At 33.7% G+C, this 22,355-nt stretch overlaps 1 protein-coding gene across 1 annotated transcript in view; it reads left to right on the forward strand.

Annotated features, from left to right (window-relative positions):
* The window catches only part of NCKAP1 (NCK associated protein 1), a 75,840-nt gene that overhangs the window by 5,071 nt on the left and 48,414 nt on the right, over nucleotides 1–22,355 (forward strand). Inside the window, exons 2-6 of the mRNA XM_087819725.1 lie at nucleotides 2,853–2,963; nucleotides 18,598–18,690; nucleotides 18,892–18,948; nucleotides 19,801–19,943; nucleotides 20,027–20,117. Of these exons, the coding sequence (XP_087675851.1) occupies nucleotides 2,853–2,963; nucleotides 18,598–18,690; nucleotides 18,892–18,948; nucleotides 19,801–19,943; nucleotides 20,027–20,117 (495 nt within the window). The remainder of the gene's footprint in view (nucleotides 1–2,852; nucleotides 2,964–18,597; nucleotides 18,691–18,891; nucleotides 18,949–19,800; nucleotides 19,944–20,026; nucleotides 20,118–22,355) is intronic.

Here is a 22,355-nt window from a genome sequence, read left to right on the forward strand (position 1 = left end):
AATCTTAATTCATAATCTTGTTTGATGATTTACTAGCAGTGTTAGTATTAAGTAAAATTCCAGTAATAATTTTGGGTCAGGTTTAGTAGATGTACATTTTGTATGTTACTAGAATTAAGTAGTTTCATCTCTTTATGTACAGTAAAAATAATGTGTAATAAAAGTAATGCCAGCTACCATTTATTGAGATCTTACTATATATACCAAGTATTTTGATTTTTAAAATTTGTCTTTATATCTGTGATGTCTCTATTTTATAGATAAAACAATTGAAATTGGAGCAGTTAAGTAATTTGCCCAATTCTTACTCTAGAAAATAAGAATTGGCACCTTTATTTCTTGGCCCTGAATCTGAGCTCTTAATTATTTTTGCCATCAGATTTATAGTTACTAATGAAATTTTTGTGGGAGATATAATTAAATTTTGAAGACACCTTAACCTTAAAGAAATATGTAATTATATTACAGAAATAACTTTTCTCTTTACTATAGACTACATTTGTATGAACTTTGTATGGGTTTGTATGAAAAACCATTAAGTTTATGCTATCAGTATTCTAGAGTGATTATTTTATTGATTTTTAGAGAGAGGAAAGGAGGGTGGGAGGGAGAGAGAGACACAGAGAGAGAGACAGAAAAAGAGAAACATCAGTTTGTTCCACTTGTTGATGCATTCATTGGTTGATTCTTGTATGTTCCCTGACTGGAGATCAAACCCATTACCCCTGGTATGTGCCCTGACTGAGAATGGAACCTGTGACCTTTCGGTGTATGGGACAATGCTCCAACCAACTGAGCCACACTTTCCAGGGCTGGATAGCTGATTTTTTATATAATTAGAATGGGAAAAATAATACATGTCATTAAAAAAACAACATAATTTGGAATCACTTTAGGATTCTGCACTACTTCAGGTGTGTTTATGAAACTTGATTTTCATTATATCATTGATGTAAGGGAATGCTAATAAACTGTAGCTATTTTTATTGGGACAAATTCTTAGTTATGTAGTTCTTAGTTATTTTTATTTTATAGTGTAATTTTTGGGAAGTGAATTAGAAGATTATAAGAAATAAATATATTAAACAATGATAGTCTATTCTGAGGAAAAGTCAGATATATTTTAATATTTATGATGTTGAAATGGAATTTACATAGTAGCCTTGTGTCTTTCTGGTTAAAAATTACGAATTCTGAATTTCTTAAAGTTAATTTTGTTGTATCTAATTATGTGAGAATTAACGGAACTCTTACTGCATTCCTATTTCCATTTGGAAAATACCGGAATGTTTGCATTGATTTTTTTTATACTTTGGCTTTGAAGGAAGTTAGGTGATATTTGAAAATAGTTTCAATTTGAGCTGAAGTGCAAGTTATCCATAACAATTTATTCTTGTTCTTGGCTACCGTTTCTTTTTAAGGTATGTAAAATTTCACTCATGGTTTTGCTCCTATTTTTATAGTTGCATGTAGTCCTTATTTTTCCTTTTAGAATTATTTTAAGTTGATTTACAAAGCACCAAGAAAGTGACATGGTTGTACACAGTATTTAGATATACTGAGTAGTAGAAACTTTTTGAATCCATTGTATACGACAACTTGCTGCCTAGGATACCTTTAAAATTGTAGCACCATGTAGTTCTAATCTTGTTTTGGTATTCATAGTCTGCAGTGCATAAGTTCTCTACTGAAACGTATGTCATAGTTTGACAATCATTGTTTACACGTAATTTTCTCTCTTTTTATTACAATGCTTCCCCAGCAAGGACAAGTTTGGAAGGTTTGCAAAGCTTTTCACCTTCCCTCTGCCCGCTTGCCCGCTTTCAGATCAGTTTCATGTTTCATAACTTCTCTTTCTGCAATCCACAACATAGCTATGTAAACAATGAAAGAAACCATTAAATTGTAATACTGTATTTCCTCATGCATAGTAAAGTTATATAAATTTTCAAAGGACACATCCTTTTTAAAATGCAATAAAAAGAAGTTAAATAGGAATGTTATAGTTTTAGTAATTCCCTGAGAGATAACATCTCACTAGCAAGCAGTTAATTAAATGTCACATAATGAAACAGTAAAGCAGTATTGAAGATTATATTCTGTATTGCTAATAGTTCAGGTAAAAAGTTCTTTCTACTGATAACTTACATTTATGTAATACTTTACAGTTTACTAGAGAGAAGACTGTACTGCTGATGTGGTCAAAACGTAAACATTTCCATTTGTTCTGTGCTCATAAGATATATATAGAACAGATGTGGATTTATTGTTTGAAGTGCTGCTGGTATGATGGAAAACACTGCTGTCATTCAGATGTTCAGAGGAACAGGCAACACATTTTAGTACTGGAAAGACAATTTTAGCAGCTTCCGGTTCTTTTGAACTAGGGCTCTTGTATTAAAATGTTTAAAGTGAATGAGGAAAACATTTTGGAGAGACATTTAAACATAAGCTTTTATTTGATAACACTTAGAAAGAAACATTTCCAGTATTTTACTGAATATTTAATTTTGTAATATTTTATTAGCTTCAGATGAATAAAATCCTACCTCAAACCAAGAACTTTTTTTCTTTTTCTTTTTCTTTTTTTTTAGGTTTGAGCTTTTTCCTTCACTGCTGTTCTGCGCTAACTGCTTTAAAACTTTCCATGCATTTTTTTCAGTAGAAGAACATCTCTGTACTGTCTCCCATTGCATATTTCAGCTGTGACAATCCCCGCACTTTGCCTATTCATTTTATCACCTGCTCACCAAAAACAATAAATATCTCTCTAAATTCTGATTACAGATTTGCTATTGTTCCTTGGTTTTAGAAGGATGCATTTCACTTTTTTTATTACTGTTGTCTTATAGGCATGTGGAGACCCCAAGGCAAAACCATCCTACCTGATTGACAAAAATCTGGAATCTGCTGTGAAATTCATAGTCAGAAAGTTCCCTGCTGTAGAAACCCGCAACAACAATGTAAGTCATCTAAATTTTTGTATTACTTGATTTAGCCATCAAGGGAAAGTAATGGTCAGTAGAACGCTTGAAGTAGCTCTTATTTATTTAATTCTTTATATTTTGTTACACAAATTATATACAAGGATTAAGGGTTTTTAGAGAATGTTCTTATCTCTGAAACTGGAAAAAATGACTCTGAACTACATTGCCTTTTCTTATACACAACATAAGGTCTTAATTTCTTATACACTTCTTCCCTTTCAAGTTGCAACAGAGAGTAAGGTAATAAATGTGTATATATTCCAAATATTTGCATGACCAGTTGGGGAGTTTTTTTCATATAGTTATAAACTTAACTTTATTTTGATGTTAGTCTCATTATAAAGCTTGTATTGTTTTTAGTAATTAGGTTTAGTTTTAAAATATATTTGTTTCTTTAGTATCTTTATAATTGAGAAACTCATTTTTGAAATTTAATAATATAACAAGGTGATAGTGTTATGATCTTTATTATCCCATATTACTTTTCTCAGATGAGGAAGTTTTTATTAGTATATTGAAATGCAATCATATTCCGAGTCTTCCTGATATGTTTATATATCTTTTGATCATTATTATAATAACTTCTGTGAATAACTAACTTTAGAAAATTAGAGTTGTTTTTCACCTTACCATGATCTTTTCATGTAAATTTTATTGGCTTAGAATCTTTCTGCATGTCTTCTTGTTACTTTTAGTTTTTTCTTTGATAGTCTCATGTTATAATCTTTGCTGTCTTTTCTCTTTATGTATAAACTTAGTTTAGAAATTCCCTCTTACATATGATCTCCCTACTTTTTTTTTTTAATCCTTACCTGAGGATATTTTTTCCATTGCTTTCCAAAGAGAATGAAAGGGAGGGAGAGAGAGAGAGAGAGAGAGAGAAAGAGGAACATCCGTGTGAGAGAGGGACATTGATTGGTTGCCTCCCACACAGGCCTGGACCTGGGATCGAACCTGCAACTGAAGTACATGTCCTTGGTCAAAATCGAACCCCAGACTCTTCAGTCCAAGGGTCAGCGCTCCAACCACTGAGAACTGGCTAGGGCTGATCTCCCTACTTTTAAGAAGCAGTGTTTAAAAAGTATTTTATTATCTTTTGATTTCCTCAAATCGTGTGCTCATTGAAGATTTGTGATTAGCCTGTTGACACCACTTTTGCTTTAAAACATTTTAATGGAGAGGGAAACATACTAGTCATAATAAAATAATCTGGTAAAGTGCTTTTTAAAGAATTTTATTAAAAGTCTGTGTTTTTTGTGAGTACAGGTTAATAAGGTCTCTGTTTCATAGAAGATTATGTTTTATCATTGTTATATCAGTGTATATCAGTTAGTTCCTGATTACAAATGGGTGATTCAAAGCACATACTTATTAAAAACACTGTTATTTTCGTGGAGAACTCTTAGTTATTGACATTAATTAGGTAATTTATCTGAGATTGTATACTCAGTCTGAATGAGAAAGATTTTATAATGAAAATCTGTCTTACATTTAATTTCATATAGTACACCTCTTTCTCATGGCTCATAATATTTCTGTGAGCTCTTCAGAGAATCTTTTAAGATTCATTTATATATATGTATGTGTGTGTAAATTTCCATCAGAGAATAGGCATAGTTCATAAATATGAGGTCTTTTAGAAAATTGGTAAGATCTGTCATTAAACTTACTTTAATGATAGTAAAACTTTCGTTAAAGAGTAAATAAGGAATTTTTTCTCTTGATTTGCTGGGCAAGCTGTTAATAATAATGCTGTTGCTTTTTTCAGTAGTTTTCTCAACTTGCAGCACAGAATTGATTTTTTAAATAACGACTTTAGTGAGATACTCACATATCATACAGTTCACCCATTTAAAGTGTATAATTCAGTGGTTTGTAGTGTATCCGCAGAGTTGTGCATCTATCACCACAATCAATTTTAGAACATTTTCATCACCCCAAAAAGAAACCCTGGACCCATTAGCAGTCACTCCCGCCAACCCCAAGCCCTAGGCAAACACTAATCAACTTTCTGTCTGAATGCCTATTCTGGAGCTTTCACATAAATAGAATCACAACGTGGTCTTTTTTTGACTGAATTCTTTCACTTAGCATAAGATTTTCAAGGTTTATTCAAGCTGTAGCATGTGTCAGTTGTACTTCATTTCTTTTTATTGCCAAAAAATATTCCATTGTGTGGAATATTTTATTTATCCATTTATCCACATTTTATTTATCCATTAATCAGTCGATTGGTATTTGAGTTGTTCCTGTTTTTTTGACTATTATGAATAATACTGCTGTGAACATTTGTGTAAAAGTTGTGTGAACATGTTTTCATTTCCCTTGGATATACAGGGTTGACAAAAGTAGGTTTACAATTGTGAGTACGTGCAACAGTTTATTCTTGTATTGTTCTTTATTATTGTATTATTTTCCATACGAACAACTGTAAATCTACTTTTTCCCCACCCTCTATATACCTAGGAGTCGAATTGCTGGGTCCTATGATGATTCTATGCTTAACCTATAAAATCAGTTATACAGTGTTGTTGAATGTTATGACTACTTATGGAATTTACTCTGGGTGTTTTGTTTGCAAACTCCGAGTTTTGTCACATGGTCTTCATAGCTATTCTGTGTAATGAATGCTATTCTGTTGTTGTTTTTATCTGCTTAAGTACTATGTAATGGGTATTCGTGAAGTTTTGTGATCTCAGTTTTGACCTGGGCCTGACAAAATTCTCTTGAGAAGTTCTTAGCCAGCTTGGGTTAGGAATTAATAAATGAGGAGTTCAGTTTTATTATTATTTTTTTTAAGACTCATAGACGTAGTTGTTTAAGGACTGGGAATAACAGTAACATCAGAAATTGATAGGAACTTGAAGCTTTCTGCCTATTAAGTGCGCTAAAGAAATGGTATTGATATCACAGTAGGTTTATTTCTTCTTATTCCTTGTTTTGAGTCATTGTATAAATATGTGCCACAGAGTATGCTTACTTTATGTCACGGGTCAGGGAGTTTTACTGGTTAACACTATTTCTGTTTTGATTCATGTCATACACCAGCACTACTTGTCCCCAATTTCAGAAAAGTCATTCTTCATGAAAAGAGAGAGGTGGTTTGAGTGAAAAACCAGCAATATTTTTTTCTGCAGTTTCTAAAATAGATCCTTACAAAAAGGCTAATCTTATTTTGCAGCCAAAAATGGTTAATTCTTGATTGTTTCTTTGGTAACTGTTGCCACCCTCGTACTTTTCAATCCCTTTAGAAGCTGTGAGCACATAGATATCTGATACACAGTAAAGGAGGGTACTGCTGACAGGTAGTAGGATTGGTCCCTAACATGGCTTCAACAGTGATGATGTTGGACTCTGTTGAGTCACTGTTACTGTCTTGTTCAGGTCCCTTTGTGACCAGTTATAAAGTTTTGTACCTAATTCTGGATTTAGGGAAAGTCTGGGCCAAGCAAGGTTTTATTTTCTGGGTCATGATGTTGAACTAAATGCCTCATATGCTTCAAAGCAAATGAATTAAGCAAAAGTCAAATAAGTAAAACGTAGAAATTTTAGAATTATGACAGCCATGGTTGAGTGTCTAGTATGTGACAAGCTATGTATATTAATATAGTTAATAGATTTTCTCATTTAATTTCAGATTAAGCAAATCATTTTTCAGCTGATTATCTAATTTATAACTTGCCTTCCATTATTTTGAAAGTGTAACTATCAAATGGATTTATAATTTGTTTCCCATAGTCTTTTTTGTGTGTTTTTTTTTTAACCCTCACCCAAGGATATGTTTTTATTGCTATCAGAAAGAAAGGAAGAGTGGAGAGAGAGAAAAAGAGCGATGTGAGAAACATTCATCAGTTGCCTCCTGTACACAACCCTCACCCTGTCTGGAAAACAAACCTGCAACCTTATAGTGTACTGGACAATGCTCCAACCAACTGAGCCATACCGGCCAGGGCTCCCATATTTTCTTGTGAGCATATAGAGGGAAATCTGTTATGTCCCTGGATAGAGAAAATAGTAGAAACTCCTTATTTTATTAACAGCTAAAAATTGTTCTGCCCAAGAAATTTTAAAAGGCATTTGAAGCAAATATTGAGGTATATGTTAAAACTTTTTTTATGAAATTTTTTTCTAAAAATTTTAAACTTAATTTTCCCCCTTTTCCTATGTTGTATTTATATCTAAAAGCTTGTTTGTGGTTTTCGAAACAGAAAAAATATCTGGCACAAATAAAAAAAGCATCATTATGGAACTTGCCTATTTATTGTATATTTTAGTATAAAATTTTGGATATGATTCCCAAAGTAAAGGGAAAATGATATAAATTACTGTCCTATGTATGTTGAATCCTGTCTGAACTCCCTAAGAATGAACACACTGTTAGTGAGAAGAGTGCCCCAAGAGTAATTGAAAGATTCTGGACTGAGGTACAGGCCATTATTGAAATAATTTGAAAATTAAATTTTCAAATTTACAGGAATATTTTATGTTATAGATATTATTTATCTTCTCTCAAGGAACACAGTATTACAAGATACTATAATAAGTTACATTTTTATTTAAGTAGCTTACAAGGTCACTTAAGGAAAGATAAAATAAATCGACTCTAAAACTATCATGCTTGGCAAGGAAGAGGCACTAAATAAATGTTTGATTAGTGAATGAACCAGCTTGATAGGCTTTAACTTAGCTAGCTTTCTTTTATTCAAACCTTGTCTTAAATCTATGTCAGGACCCAAACTTACACTTTTTAAAAACTTGATTATGTTATAAGGTAAAAAATAACTGTACTTTGTAGTAGAGCTACACAAATACACCTCATTTAATGTTTTGTTAAAAGTAACCTGGATAAAGAATAGGAGTCCCAGGTTCTTAGACACATAAATGTGTTTGAGGGTGGGGTGGTGGTATTGGGGATGGTTGTAGGGAAATCCTTTACACATGCACTGTGGATTAGTTAGGAGTTAGAAGGAAAGGGTAAGGAAACTAATCTGTTCTGAGTTAGTCTCTAAGAGGGCATTCTTTGTCTTATCATGGCTTCCATTATGATGGTTGTATACTGGTTAAGAGGATGGACTCTGAAGTCAGTGAAGCAGAATTTGAGTTCTGCTCTTTCCACTTAGCTGAATGATTTTAGGCAAATCATTTAACATCTTAAGGCCACTTTGCTCTTATCTCTAAAATGGTGATAATACCAATCCCAAGAAGAAATTTAATATCTCCTAATGCACTTAGTAGATTTGCGTGACAAATTGCTTTTGAAAAATGGAAGCCATTTATTACCTCTCTGACTTTTTGGTCTACTTCCCTGCCTTTTCTTCTAGCTGCCCTTTAATTGTGGGTATTTCTACATGACCTTTGCCCCCCACAGTATATAGGTATGGAAACATTTACTTCCATGGCTTTAGTTAAGTAATACAGTATTGCCTATCTTCTGAGCTCTAGATCTGAATTCCAGCTACCCTTTGGATAGTTCCACATGCTAAATAGCAAACTTTGTGTCCAATATTAAATACATGATTATCCTTCATTATTTTGGGTTTTATTTTTGTGTGTTCTCAGCCTTGAGCCATCACTATCCACTTGGTTACCTAAACTAGAACCTTTCGAAACCCCTTTGACTTTTTATAAAATGTCAAGGAGGTCATTTAGGGCTTGTCAGTTTTAATGTAATTTCCCTTGAATTTATTCCCTTCATCTCTATGTCTCCTGATGGGACAAATGTAGTTTTGTTTTGTTAATCCCAACTGCTTTTCATGCCTCCCAGTCTACCCTCCTGTTGTTCCTCCTCTTTTCCCTTCCCCTAGCCTCCACTAGGGGAAGCAGAACACAACAAAACTAATTTCTTTTTCTGTTATACCTCACATTTCTGTTTTCCTAGACCATGCCTCATCTTTGATTCCCTGTTGACTAGAATGTAGTAGGCCAGCAAATAATACTTTGGTTTTAAAAGGAATTATCTTGTAAAATAATCAAGTTTTGATGATGTACTTTGTTGAGTAAATATATATAGATGATGTGGGCAAAATTAGGTTTATAGTTGTTCATATAGAAAATAATACAATAATTCATAAATAATAATACAAGAATAAGTTTTATTTCATGTACTCACAACTGTAAACTTACTTTTGCCCACCCCTGTATACACACACACACGCACACACTGAAAACAAAGAAATATTTGGTGTTAATCTATTAAACTTTGCCAAAATTCAAGAATTTTAATACAATGAGAGCTAATGTGTTAGTACTCTTTGAAACAGAATCAACATTCAGTTAATATCTCTTCTACAAGTAATAATCTTTAATTCAAGCTTAAATAAACAGTATAAATAAAAGAATGACCCCCTCATTAGAAGATAGACGTGAGCTTTGCTTCAATATATTTAAAGACGTGAGCTTTGCTTCAATATATTTAAAGAGTATTTGAAACAGGTCAAGTGCTGGCAGGGAATTGCATCACCATTAATGACCTACCTAAACTGGTTTAAATTTTCTTCTTAATTTTTACCAGAATAACATGAATACATGGTAGTAAATAGTCAGAAGAATTTAGGATGCAAAGTGAATGTATCTCCCACCCGCTCTTCCCACCCTAGTCATATTCCTCAGAGGGAACTTCTGTTTTTAGTATTTCTAGAGGTTACCTCCAGAACTGTAAGGAATATGCTTATTCTTTTATATATTCACTTACTAACTTTAGGCAATGTCTATTCTTGGCTACAAAAGATAAGGATTTCGCTCATTAAATTTCCTGTCCTGTCCTTACTTACCCTGTCCCTTCTTCCTGATGTTTGGTAGGTTTTTTTTGTTACTATTTTTTGAATCATTGGTTACTTCCTTTTTAAACTTTAAGTGATAAAGTTCTTTATTTTTATGCCTTTACCCTTGGTCATTTTTACTTTTTGTTGTCAAGATTGTTAATGATTTCTTTTGGTTTCGTAATTATAAAGGTTCTGAGAATTGAATTATATGCTGATTTTAAAAATGAAAAACTGGTAAAGACCTGAGTGCTCATTTGCATTGCTTCACTTCATTGTCATACTTTGGACTTTCTTATAAGTACAAATAATATAATATACTTATATATATTTATATATATAATATATTTAGCATTAAAATGAAACGAATTCTTCTAGAGTTATTTTGCAGTTAAATTTGTTTAATAGGTATTACATGACTTTCTGGAATTACAACAGGTCCTCCAATAACATCATTTCCTTCAATGTCATTTTGTTATAACAATATGAGATGCCGTAGGAACTTAACTTATCGATTAGCCTATGGTAAATTGGTTTTGTTATATGTTGATTCTCTTAAATAAGTCACAGAACCTGTTGACAGTGTTAAGTAAGGACTTACTGTCAGTTATGTGCCTTTAAAGAATTTTTTTGTTTTTAAATTTTATTATTGTTTAAAATATTACAGATGTCCCTTTTTCTCCCCAATGACCCGTTCCACCCCGTTCCTGCCCTCTTCTCAGTCCTTCTCCCCACCATTGTCCATGTCCTTGGGTTGTGTATATATGCACATAAATTCTTTGGTTACTCTCTCCCCCTCCACCCACCCTCCCTCCTCCATCCCTCTGACATTCATCAGTCTCATCTATGCTTCTGTGTCATTGAATCTGTTCTGTTCATCAGTTTATTAAGTTCTTAAATTCCACGTATAAGTGAGATCATGTGATATTTGTCTTTCGCTGCCTGGCTTATTTCACTTAGCGTAATATTCTCCAGGTCCATCCATACTGTCCCAAAGGGCACGAGATTATTATTCTTTACAGCTGCATTAAAGAATTCTTAAATTTATCCAGCCTAATAATCATATCCCCTTTGTATAAAGATTTCCTTTTTTTCTGGAGCCTACTGTCCTATAACCCTCTGTCTTCTAACTCTGCTCTGAACAGTTTGTGTAAGCCTGACCAGGAATCAAACCCCTATCACCTGATTCTAGAGGTCGATGCTCAACCACTGAGCCACGCCCGGTCAGGCAAAAAAATTGTGTGATTTTAAAACAGGTGTGTTCGGGGATCCTAAGAACCAAAGAATGAGAATGACAAAAGCCAAAAAATACATTTATATATAAAGTCTGTACATAATTTCAGTGGATTCCCAAACTCTATGAAAACTCAAGTGTGAAAGCTCAAGTGAAAACCATTATACTCAGGACAATAAAGAGAACTATGTCCCAGGATGAAAGCTAACTTGTCTTTCAGGTCTGTCCTTAGATATCACTATTTCAGGAAAGCTTCTAACCTTTTCAAATTAAGGGCTGCATGTGTACGTTTCCATAGTCCCCTCCTTTTACCATTCTGCTCCGGCTGGTTTAGCTCAGTGGTTAGAGTGTCAGCCCTCAGACTGAAGGGTCCTGGGTTTGATTCTGGCCCAGGGCACGTACCTCAGTTCCAGGCTCGATTCCCTGCCAGTTGGGACTCGTGCGGGAGGCAACCAGTCGATGTGTTTCTCTCACATCGATGTTTCTCTCTCTCTCTCCTTTCCACCTCTCTGAAAAACAATGGGGAAAAATATCCTTGGGTGAGGATTGAAAAAAAAAAAGCTAGTGTAATAGTACTAGCATCAGTTATATTTCCATTTATAATAGAAATGGTGCAATTGTATTTGGTTAACTGTATTATCGTTAATACAGTGTGATATCTTTTATACAAAGATGTTTACACCTGACCAAACTACACCATATTAAGACATATGATTAATAATTTTCTAATACTAATGATAAAATTAGTTTCATCACTTTGTGCTAATTTGACTATCTTGTGACCAGAAATCTTAAACTTCCAAATTTTTCCTAATGCAAATTAATGAGCTCAGGTAGTAAAATAGAGGTTGTTTTAATTTGTATTACTGAATTTTATTTATTTTATCTATCTGACTATCCTCACCCGAGGACATGTTTATTGATTTTAAAGAGAGAACGGGGGGATGAGGGTGGGGAGAGACATCAGTTGGTTGCTTCCTGTATGCACCTGGACCGGAGATTGAACCCGCAACCCAGGCATGCGTCCTGACCAGAATTGAACCCACACCCCTTTTGGTGCATGGGACAATGCTCCAAGCAACTGAGCCACCCGGCCAGGGCTGTATTACTGAATTTTCAATTAATCTTTATTTCAGTTACCTAGTGCTGCGTAACAGACTACCCAAAAACTCATTTGGCTTAAAAACAATTTATTTGTTACCATTTTGTGGGTTGACTGGGCAGTTCCTCTGCTGGTCTTACTAACCTTAGGTCACAGCTGCATTTAGTTGGTGGGTTGGCTGGGGATGGGCCCAGCTGGGATAGCAGGATGCTGAGCCTCTCTTTCCTTGTCATATGGTATCTCAGGCCTCTTCACTCGCGGCACTTTAGAGCAGTGTTCCAAAATGAGCAAAAACTGGAGATGTAAGGCCTCTGAAGTTTAGTGTCACTTCTGGTGCTTTCTACTGTTTAAAGCAAGTCACAAGGCCAGATGAGATTGAAAGGGTGGGAACATACTCAACTCTTGATGGAAGGATCGATAAAGCCCTATTACAAAGGGATGTGGATACAACCTTCCCTTTTTGCCTTTCTGTTCTTTAAAGTATAAAACCCTTCTGTTCTTTGCTTTCCTGAATTAAACAGGTGACTAGCATTGTAAACTTGAAAAAGAGCACTTCAGTATATAAAATGAAGAGGTTGGATTCAAGGGGTTCTTAAAAGCTTCAGTCTGTGAGACTGATGAAGGTACAATTAAGTGCAAGTATTTCTTGAAAACAAAAGAGTTTAGTTTTGCTGTTCCCTCTAATTCTTTTGTGTTATGGCAACTCAAATGTTGAGGTGTATTGAAGAGGTGTTTTGAGCTTTGAAATATGTTGACCTGGATTAACAGCTTAGCCTTTTCTAGTCTGTGAGGATAAAAATATGCCCTGATTGGGAAGATGAAAAAAGTCCTGGGAAAGGTGCGGGTGATGCTTACACAACAGCTGTGAACTGCACACTTAAAGACCGTTAAAATGGTAGACTTTATGTTAATGTATATTTTACCACAATAAAAAACGTATCTTGAAAATTAGTTATGAGGATTAAATTTAGTAACAGATTTTTTTTTTTTTAAATATATCTTTATTGATTTCAGAGAGAGGAGAGGAGAGGGAGAGAGAGAGATAGAAACATCAATGATGAGAAAGTCATTGATCAGCTGCAGCCCGCTACCCAGGCATGTGCCCTGACTGGGAATCGAACCCTGATCACCTGGACCCTAGGTCGATGCTCAACCGCTGAGCGACGCCGGTCCGGGCTAGTAACAGATCTTAAACATTCAGTAATGCTTATTTGCCAGGCAAGTGTTAGGATAACTTTTCCTAAAATGTATTACTATCCTTTGCTCAGAAAAATGCATTTCTGAAATATTGACTGCCAGTAGAATCATTTGTACATGATAAAAGGAAAGTCCCACAGAGTCCTATGAACCTTTTAAAAAATGATTAATCTTTCTGTTAATTTGGATTTTCAGGTAATCCTTGGAGATTTGCTTATATTTAATATGATTGTCATTCTCTATAGATGTTTCTCATTTTTTTCTTTCATGCTTTTCTATCCTGAATAACATAATAAAATATTTTGTCCAACTTTGGGGATTTATTTAAGGGATTAAATTAATACTTTGTGTTAGGATGCATTAATTCATTTGAGACATGATTTGATACATTTATTGCATTCATTTATAATCAGCGATGTAATTAAAAAATTGACTCCATGAGTATTATGTTGAGAAACTTGAGGATCATTTATTTATTTATTTATAGTGTATCACTGTGTGCCAGTATTCTAGATGCTGGAGATACAGCAGGAAGTAATACAAACCTCCTTGCCCCCGTGGAATTTAAATTCAAATTGAGATGTTAGACAGCAAGTAGCTAAAATGAATAAATACTTATTTTCATTTGGAGAGAAGTGATAGGAAGAAATAGGAAGCAGGATAAGGAGTTAGAGGGTAATGAAGGTGTAGAGATTATTTTAGATAAGAGTGATCCTAGATTAGAGTGCTCTACTGCAGCTTCTCTGAAGAGAAGTGAAGTGGAGGAGCAGTGTATGTGAAGAAGTGGAGAAGAGCCTCCCCGGACATGAAAGAGCAAGTGCAAAGGCTCTGGGGTGGGTCCAAGCTTGGTGAATTTGATGAATACTGAAGGAAGACCAGGATTGAGTGAGGCTGCAGGAGCATGAAAGGAGATTAGGTGTTAGAAGCAGGGGTCCTCTTTTAGGTTTTATTTTGGTAAGGACTTTGTGTTTTATTCTGTGTGTGATGGGAAACCATTGGAATAAAAAAAAACCCCACACTTTTATTTTGAAATAATATTATACTAAGAAAATTTGCAAAAATAGTACAGAGTTGCCATAGTCTCTTCACTCAGTGTTAACATCTTACCTAACTATCACTGGAATCATTTTTTGAGCATAGTACATTGCTTTAAAATGCTCGTTCTCCTGCTGCTATGTGGAGAAGACTGAAGAGGCAAGAGCAGAAGTATAGAGACCAGTTAGGAGGCTACTGCAGTAATCCAGATGAGAGTTGATGACTAGGGTGGTAGCTGGACATTTCCTTAAAAGAAGTCTCTTTTTTTAAAAAATATATCTTTATTGATTTCAGGGAGAGGAAAGGAGAGGGAGGGAGAGAGAGAGAGATAGAAACATCAATGATGAGAGAGTCATTGATAGGCTGCAGCCCGCAACCCGGGCATGTGCCCTGACCGGGAATCGAACCCTGATCGCCTGGATCCTAGGTCAACGCTTAACCACTGAGCCATGCCTGGCCGGGCGAAGTCTCTTGTTTTAAAAAATTTGGTTTAGAATATCATACTAAGAAATTGAACAAAATTTTCCCTCAAATCAAACTCTGTACTTGGTTGTTTTTTAAAAGGAGCAAACAGCTAGCATAATTTAGATCAGGAAAGTAATTTATTATGCATAAGCAGTTTGGATAATGAAAGAAGGTCATTAAAATGGATGAATAAAGAGCTAAAGCTGCATTTTTGTGTGTTGAAAATTAGTGAGTTGGCTCTCTTAGGCATTGATTCCTCATTGTAATTTGCCAGTACTTTATGTTTGAAAGAATAAATACACACTAAATTTTTATCAATTTTTTAGATACTTATTTTGGTGTGGAAAATGTTTTTTAATTGTATAAAGATTAATTACCAGGGTTTTTCCATACAAAGATATGATTATATTTTGCAGCTTTCATGGCTAATGTTTATCTTGTTTATTTTAAGTTTTTACACATTTTACGTGAATATTAATAATATTGATCTATAGTTAGAAATTTTAACAAAAACATTGTACATATATGTATTTTGCTAACATACTTAATCTGTGTATTCATGATACACTTTTAAAGCAAATAGTATCAATTCCTCTCAAAATTGTGCTTTTCTAATATTCTGTTCTGGACATCAAACAAGTTATTACTGATTTACTTTCTTAAACAATTTCCTACTCTTTATTTACTATAAAAAAATAAGATGATGAATTAAGGAAACCTTGTTCTGGATCTGGAACCTAAAGTTAAATACATTTTTTGTAGTTTTTACTGTCCTTCACTTTAAGAACTAAATTGTAGCTCTCCCCCTCCCCCCCCCGTTGAAGCCTAAGAGAGTTGAAGAGGCTTTCTTCTTTCTTGTTATAGTTGAGTTCTTTCATGCAAAGCTTTATGAAATTTATTTTCATTATATAGTGAACAGAATTGTACCTGTCTTGTAAGAGATGTTGAGAGGATTGTTTGAGATACTTCCAGAATATTTGGAACAATGCCTGGTAAAGAGTGCATGCTCAGTTACTATCAGCTCTTATTAGAAGTATTATGGATAGTATTGGGATTATTTAAAATAATTATTTTTGCTTATATTTTGAAGAAGTGATTTGTGAGCCCTATTTGATATTTACCTATTTAACGAGCAGCTTCTGGGTGCCAGGCACTGTTAGATGTCCTCATGTACATTATCTTGGATAACTGTACACATTAGCTCCCATTTTGGTGATGAGGGTGTAGGCTCTGAGAAGTTAAGTCATTTAACTATGGTGACATAATAAGAGGTAGGCTTTCTAGCATCACCTACCAAAACATGTCATCTGACACTGACATATAAAGGTCTTCTGATTATTCATCTGATTGATGTTTATATTGGGTATTTCTTTATGTGCAGAGCTGTATGATAGGGGTTGTGGTGATTAAAAAATCGGATTTGATACACTGGCTTACATGTTGGAGATAGCTGGGATAGTAAGTGATACTATTAGAAATTATACACATTAAGAGGAGGAAGATGTTATTTACATTCAAGGGAAGAAGTTCAGTCAGGGTGGTTTTCTGGAAAATGAGGTTAACATTTAAGCTAAGTGGTTTAGGAGTAGTGGAATTTGAATGTATATATAAGTGGTGGAATTAGGGCACCTCATTAGAGGAAACAGTAAAGAAAACATGAGATGTGTATAGAAAATACTGCATAGTTTTGGCCACTGTTTATATTGTGTTGAATGGGTGTAGGAGAAATTTAGATTGGAAAGGTAAATTAGGGCCAAATTGTAGGGCCTTGAAAACTTGACTAATTATTTTGAGTTCAGACATCTATTAGTTCAACAAATTATTTAGTCACTATAAAGGCTAGTTACATATGGTTTGGGGGGAAATAAAGTTGAATGAGAAATTTAGAGCATAATGAGATTTGATTAATAAGGGAGGTGCTGGGCATGTAGAATGGTGGAAAGAATACTGTACTTTTTTAGGAGTAAGGAGATGAGATTGCCAATTCGGGCCCTGTAATTAAGTTGTTACAAACTTTGGGAAGGTTCTTTTAAGTTCTGTGGGCATTAAGCTCTGAGTATGTAAAATGAAGGTTTGTATAAAAGGTCATTAAGACCCATAATAAGTATATGGCGACTATCATTTTTGTCCAAACTAGAAATTGAAATTGAAAGGCACTATTAATAATTAAGCTCATTAGCAACTAAATTATACTTTTGCTTCTTATCCTATTATGAGTTTACTTTCATCTGTTATATTTCAAAACTCAAATTTAAAGTACTGAAAAAGAGGAAAAAGGGCTAAGGCATCAGCCATAAATGTTAAGTGTTGTTGGACAAGGTTAAGGTATTATAAGCTAATGAAATAGAATCATTTTAAAGTAAGTGTATTTGATGATGTGAGTAGTGATTACAAATGTACATTTAAACAATTGTTTTGAAACATATTCAAAATAAAGTCAACTACTCTCATAGGTAAAGCTAAAAATAGGTACACATCACTCTAAGTATATGCCTTCATTTGTTTGACATTTGGGGAATGAAATGAGATGCAGTATTTTATTTAGGCATGTTTTCCAGACAAAATTACTTCTTTAAATAGCTTTAAGGACTGCAATATTTAGGATAGTTTACCCTGTAATAGTTGGGTCTACTAGATGCTATACTTGCTGTTTTAAATAGTCTTTTTATAGTTTTTGAAGCTTCTCTTGAGGTTATGTGCACTGCTTTAAATATTCTTGCTTATATAATGGTTTAATGCAATTATATAGAGAGACACCTCTTACCCCAACTCCTGTGTGTAAGTATAACAAAGAACTGTAAGAGGGCCTCAAAATTGTGAGGGCTTTGATAGCAAGTTTGATATTTTGCATCCCTTTCCCATATTTTTTCATTTAATTTATGATTCTCAGACATTTAATGTGCATTCACATCACCTGGGTATCTTGTTAAAAGGTGGAGTCTGATTCAGTAGGTCTGAGGTTGGCCAGAGATCCTGCTTTTCTAACAAGCGCCTAAATGATGTGGAAGTTGCTATTCTGTAGACTGCACTCAGTATCAAGGTTCTAAATGTTTTATTGGAATTCTGACAGTCTTATGATATAGAGCATTAAATATGGCTGGATTCTTTCAGAAATTATATTAATAGTTGTTTTAAAAAGAAAACTTAGGACCTGTAAATTTAATAATACAGTTGATTGAAATAATACTTGTCTTTGTATTCACATTTCCCTCTTTCATATGTTTACCAGTGTCTTAGCTCTAGTTTTGCTTCTTTCTCATTTCTTTTTTGTTGTTGTGGTTTTTTGCTTTTGTTTAATGTATTATTGTGTTTTGTGGATCTGGTCAGGGAACCTTTACTGTATTTTATGTTTGTATCTACATTTTATTTTGCATGCGTAACCGTGGCTTTGCCTGGATGTTCTTTTTGGTAAGTTACAAATTTATAACATTGTTTTTTGTAGTGTAAGTTATAATGTTTTTCACCTTCTTTTCTTCCACTTCTAGTAATGTGATCATGCTCATGAGTCAGTTTTTTGTTTTTTTTAAGTTTTTCATTTGATAATTATTTTTTCCTAATATTTTTCAATTTTCCTTAATAGTAGTGCAGTTCAGTACTAATCCGCTTTGATTTGTTTTGTAGCCTCACACTGTCAGTTGCTGATCACTATTAGCAGTTGCTGTCTCGAGTATTTCGGTTTTTTAAAAAAGCGTTAATCATCTAGAAATATTGCTCTAAAAGCTTGTGTTTTCATATAGCAATCATAAAAGAAGATAGTTTGTAGTAAAATTAAATATTTTTGTTCTCAGTGAACAGTGCATTCTAATTTTGTTTTTACAGCAACAGCTTGCACAGCTACAGAAAGAAAAATCAGAGATTCTGAAAAATCTGGCATTATATTACTTCACATTTGTAGATGTTATGGAATTTAAGGTATGTATTCTAATACATAAAACTTAACACTTCTAAGCTTGATTTGATATTTATTAATTTTGCAAATCACTTTGTCACTTGCACATAATAAAATTAGAATTCTTCTAGAACTGTATTTTAAAGTACATTTTAATTGTGTGTGCTTTCTGAATTTAATAATATTTATATAGATAAAAGATTAAAAGAAACTTTTATTTTCAGGACCATGTTTGTGAATTGCTCAATACTATTGATGTTTGTCAAGTCTTCTTTGATATTGTAAGTATTATTTTCAGAAAATTTTCCAATTCTCTCTATTTCTAGTAGAACTAAGGGGACTGAATGGTTTTCTTTAGAGAAAATTTGTGACTTGCACAGGTGTTGGCAAAAGTAGGTTTACAGTTGTGAGTACAGGAAACAGTTTATTCTTGTATTATTATTTATTAATTAATTGTATTATTTTTATTACAATTGTAAACCTATTTTTGCCTGCCCCCATATATAAAGTTTTAGCATTGTTAATTTGTCTTGTTTTGTACAATTTTTTAAGGTAAGGAGTTACAGTGTATATCTTTTTACTTTATTTGATTGTCACTTAATATAAGTCTTGTACATATTGGGAAGTAGTTATTAATTTTAGTATTTTACTTCAGTAGGTCCAATTAAAGTTAAGTGGATAATATTTTTCTCTGTAAAAGGCATATTTGATAGAATCTTTCTCAGTGAGATGGTTTATAAATATAGGAAGTCAAAGTGAAAAATGTCTCCATTGACTTAATGGTGAACCTTTTCATTTACTTTAATCATTTTTCTTGCTTAATGAGACTGGCTCCAGTGTTTCATATTCCTTTGGTATTAGTTATCCTTTTAAACTGGTATTAGTTTGAATAGGGTGATAACAAACTCTTTTTCATCCATAAAATTATGTCACAAACACAAAGCTGCATTTGTAACTCCTAAATTTTAGACATGTCTTTGGTTAAAGGAATTAGAATTTCAGAAATGGGGATAAAATAAGTAACTCTAGAAAATTATTAGCTTTTAGTAGCTGCCATGAAGATTGGTGTATGTGTGTGTTTAAAAGTTTACAAAATAGGAATGAGTTGAACTTGATGTGTGTTTTTTTTCCAGACTGTAAACTTTGATTTAACAAAGAACTACTTAGATTTGATCATAACCTATACAACACTAATGATATTGCTCTCTCGAATTGAAGAAAGGAAGGCAATAATTGGATTGTACAACTATGCTCATGAAATGACCCATGGAGCAAGGTAGACCTGCATTATAAAAATCTTTGTGAAATTCTCAGTTTGATGGCTTACAGCTCAGTGAAATCTGATATGTCTGTTTTAAGTGACCGAGAGTATCCACGCCTTGGTCAGATGATTGTGGATTATGAAAACCCTTTAAAGAAGATGATGGAAGAATTTGTACCCCATAGTAAGGTAAGAGCTGGTTTTTAGATGTGCTTTAATTGGCATGTGATATAGGTTAAGTGTGGATAGTTAGATAAAGTGATAAACTTCTAGGAAAAAACTAATGAGATAAGAATAATAGCTGTGCATGATTTTATCTGTTGTGAACCAGAGAATTAATTAGTTAGATTTTTGAATAGTATACAGAAACTCAGGAATATGTTGATCCATTATAATTTTTAGGTTTAATATAGGGTGTAGAGGTAGTGAAGTTCGGTTTTTGATAATGTCTCCTATCATACTAGACTGCTTGCATGCTAATCACAACTCTGCCAATTACTAACTGCAATATTGGGCAAGTTACTTAACCGGCCTCACTATACATCAGTTTTCTTACCTGTAAAATGGAGTAATAATAGTACTTACTTCATATGATTATTATGATGATTAAATCAGTTACTTTATTAAAAGTATTTAGCCTGGCCGGGCGTGGCTCAGCGGTTGAGCATCGACCTAGGATCCAGACGATCAGGGTTCAGTTCCTGGTCAGGGCACATGCCCAGGTCGTGGGCTTGATCCCCATTCGGGGGCGTGCAGGAGGCAGCCAATCAATGACTCTCTCATCATTGATGTTTCTCTCTCTCTCTCTCTCTCTCTTTCTCCCTCTCCTTTCCTCTTTCTGAAATCAATAAAGATATATATATATATTTTAAAGTATTTAGATATATAGTTTTTGATAAATTTTAGCTATATTACAATATAGCCTCTTAGAAAAAATATTGTAGGAGTTTTGTGGAAATAATTTGGAAAGTCTGTCTTTTACGACATTAAAAAATAGTTCTTAATGAAATACTTTTGGTTCTAAGGAGTCTTACTATTAGGACTTCTCTGCAGTAGGGCTTATTCAAAGAACTGTAGTTCCTAAGCACATCAAGGAAATTTATAGTTAGCTCATACATCCTTATTATTTATAGATAAGGAAATTGAATGCTAGAGAAGTGACATGACAAGCCATTTGACAGAAATAGTGGCAAAACCAGAACTAAATCTCAGGGTATTAGTATCTCAGTTCATTGTTCTCTTTGGATGCTGAAAGAATTTTTAATAATAGGGTATTTTGTATGAATATGTGTGCTTTTTTTTGACATATAGTTAACACCAGGTTGGGTTCTATTCCCACTTAGGTGAGGGAAATGTCCTTAAAGGCTATTGGATCTCTTTTTAAGTTCTTCAGTCATTAGCATATACTAGCATATTCATAATTACTTGAGGAGAATTGACCATTTGAATTAGACCAGTTATTTTCTAATCTTGATTTTTCTGTGATGCTCCATGATATCTCAGTATCATCTATGTGCTAGGATTTGTTGTAAATTAATTAATTTAATTTTCAAAACCTATTCCACATCACTTGGAGTTTAATAATACAGATTCCTGGGTTCTATTCCCAGAGGTTCTGGTTCACTAAATTTTAGGTGGAGCCCTGTATTCTGAACAGACTCCTCTAGCAATTTATGTGCAGCCAGATTAAAAAATCATTGTACAGAATTTTTAGGAAGTAGAGATGAATAGCAAAGGACAGTTAAAAGCAATCAAGAAGCAGATGAGATGAAACATTAAATACCTTGATGATAAAGCCATTAAATACCTCGATGATAAAGCTGTAGTTAACAGACCAAGTGGCAAATAGAAGTTAAATAATTTCTTAAGATAGAGTACAGTAGATTATTTTTATAAGGCATTCTTAGAGAACTATGAAATATGTTGAGCTTTATTAACACTTAATCATATAACCCCAGTGTCTTCCTCTCAGTGAAAACTATCAGAGTATAGAATCATGCATAGAAGTACAACACTAGGCTCTCTACCCCTTTAAAATAAAGATCCTAAGGAATGCAGAATCTATGTAGCTTTCATGAAATAAAAATTAAAAAAAATCTAGCCCTGGCTCATGTGGATCAGTTGGTTGGAGTGTAGTCCTATATACCAAAAGGTTGAGGGTTCGATCTCTGGTCGGGTCATGTATGTAAGGCTCTCTAGCATTGATGTTTCTCTCTCTCTCTTTCTCTCTCACCCTTTCCCTCTGTCTGAAATCAATAAGCATATCCTCAGGTAAGGATGGGGGGAAAAAATTAAAAAATAACAATGACAAACTAGAGGAGGGCTGCTGGGACCACCTCAGATTAAAAAAGCATAGTTTAATTAAGCTCTGTTGTTTTAGGATGGTACAATTAGAAATGCACAGCAGCTGTAACTGGAATTTAAATG

This window comes from Miniopterus natalensis, chromosome 8, assembly GCF_054644295.1.
Source record: "Miniopterus natalensis isolate mMinNat1 chromosome 8, mMinNat1.hap1, whole genome shotgun sequence".
In the NCBI taxonomy this organism is placed as follows: Eukaryota; Metazoa; Chordata; class Mammalia; order Chiroptera; family Miniopteridae; genus Miniopterus; species Miniopterus natalensis.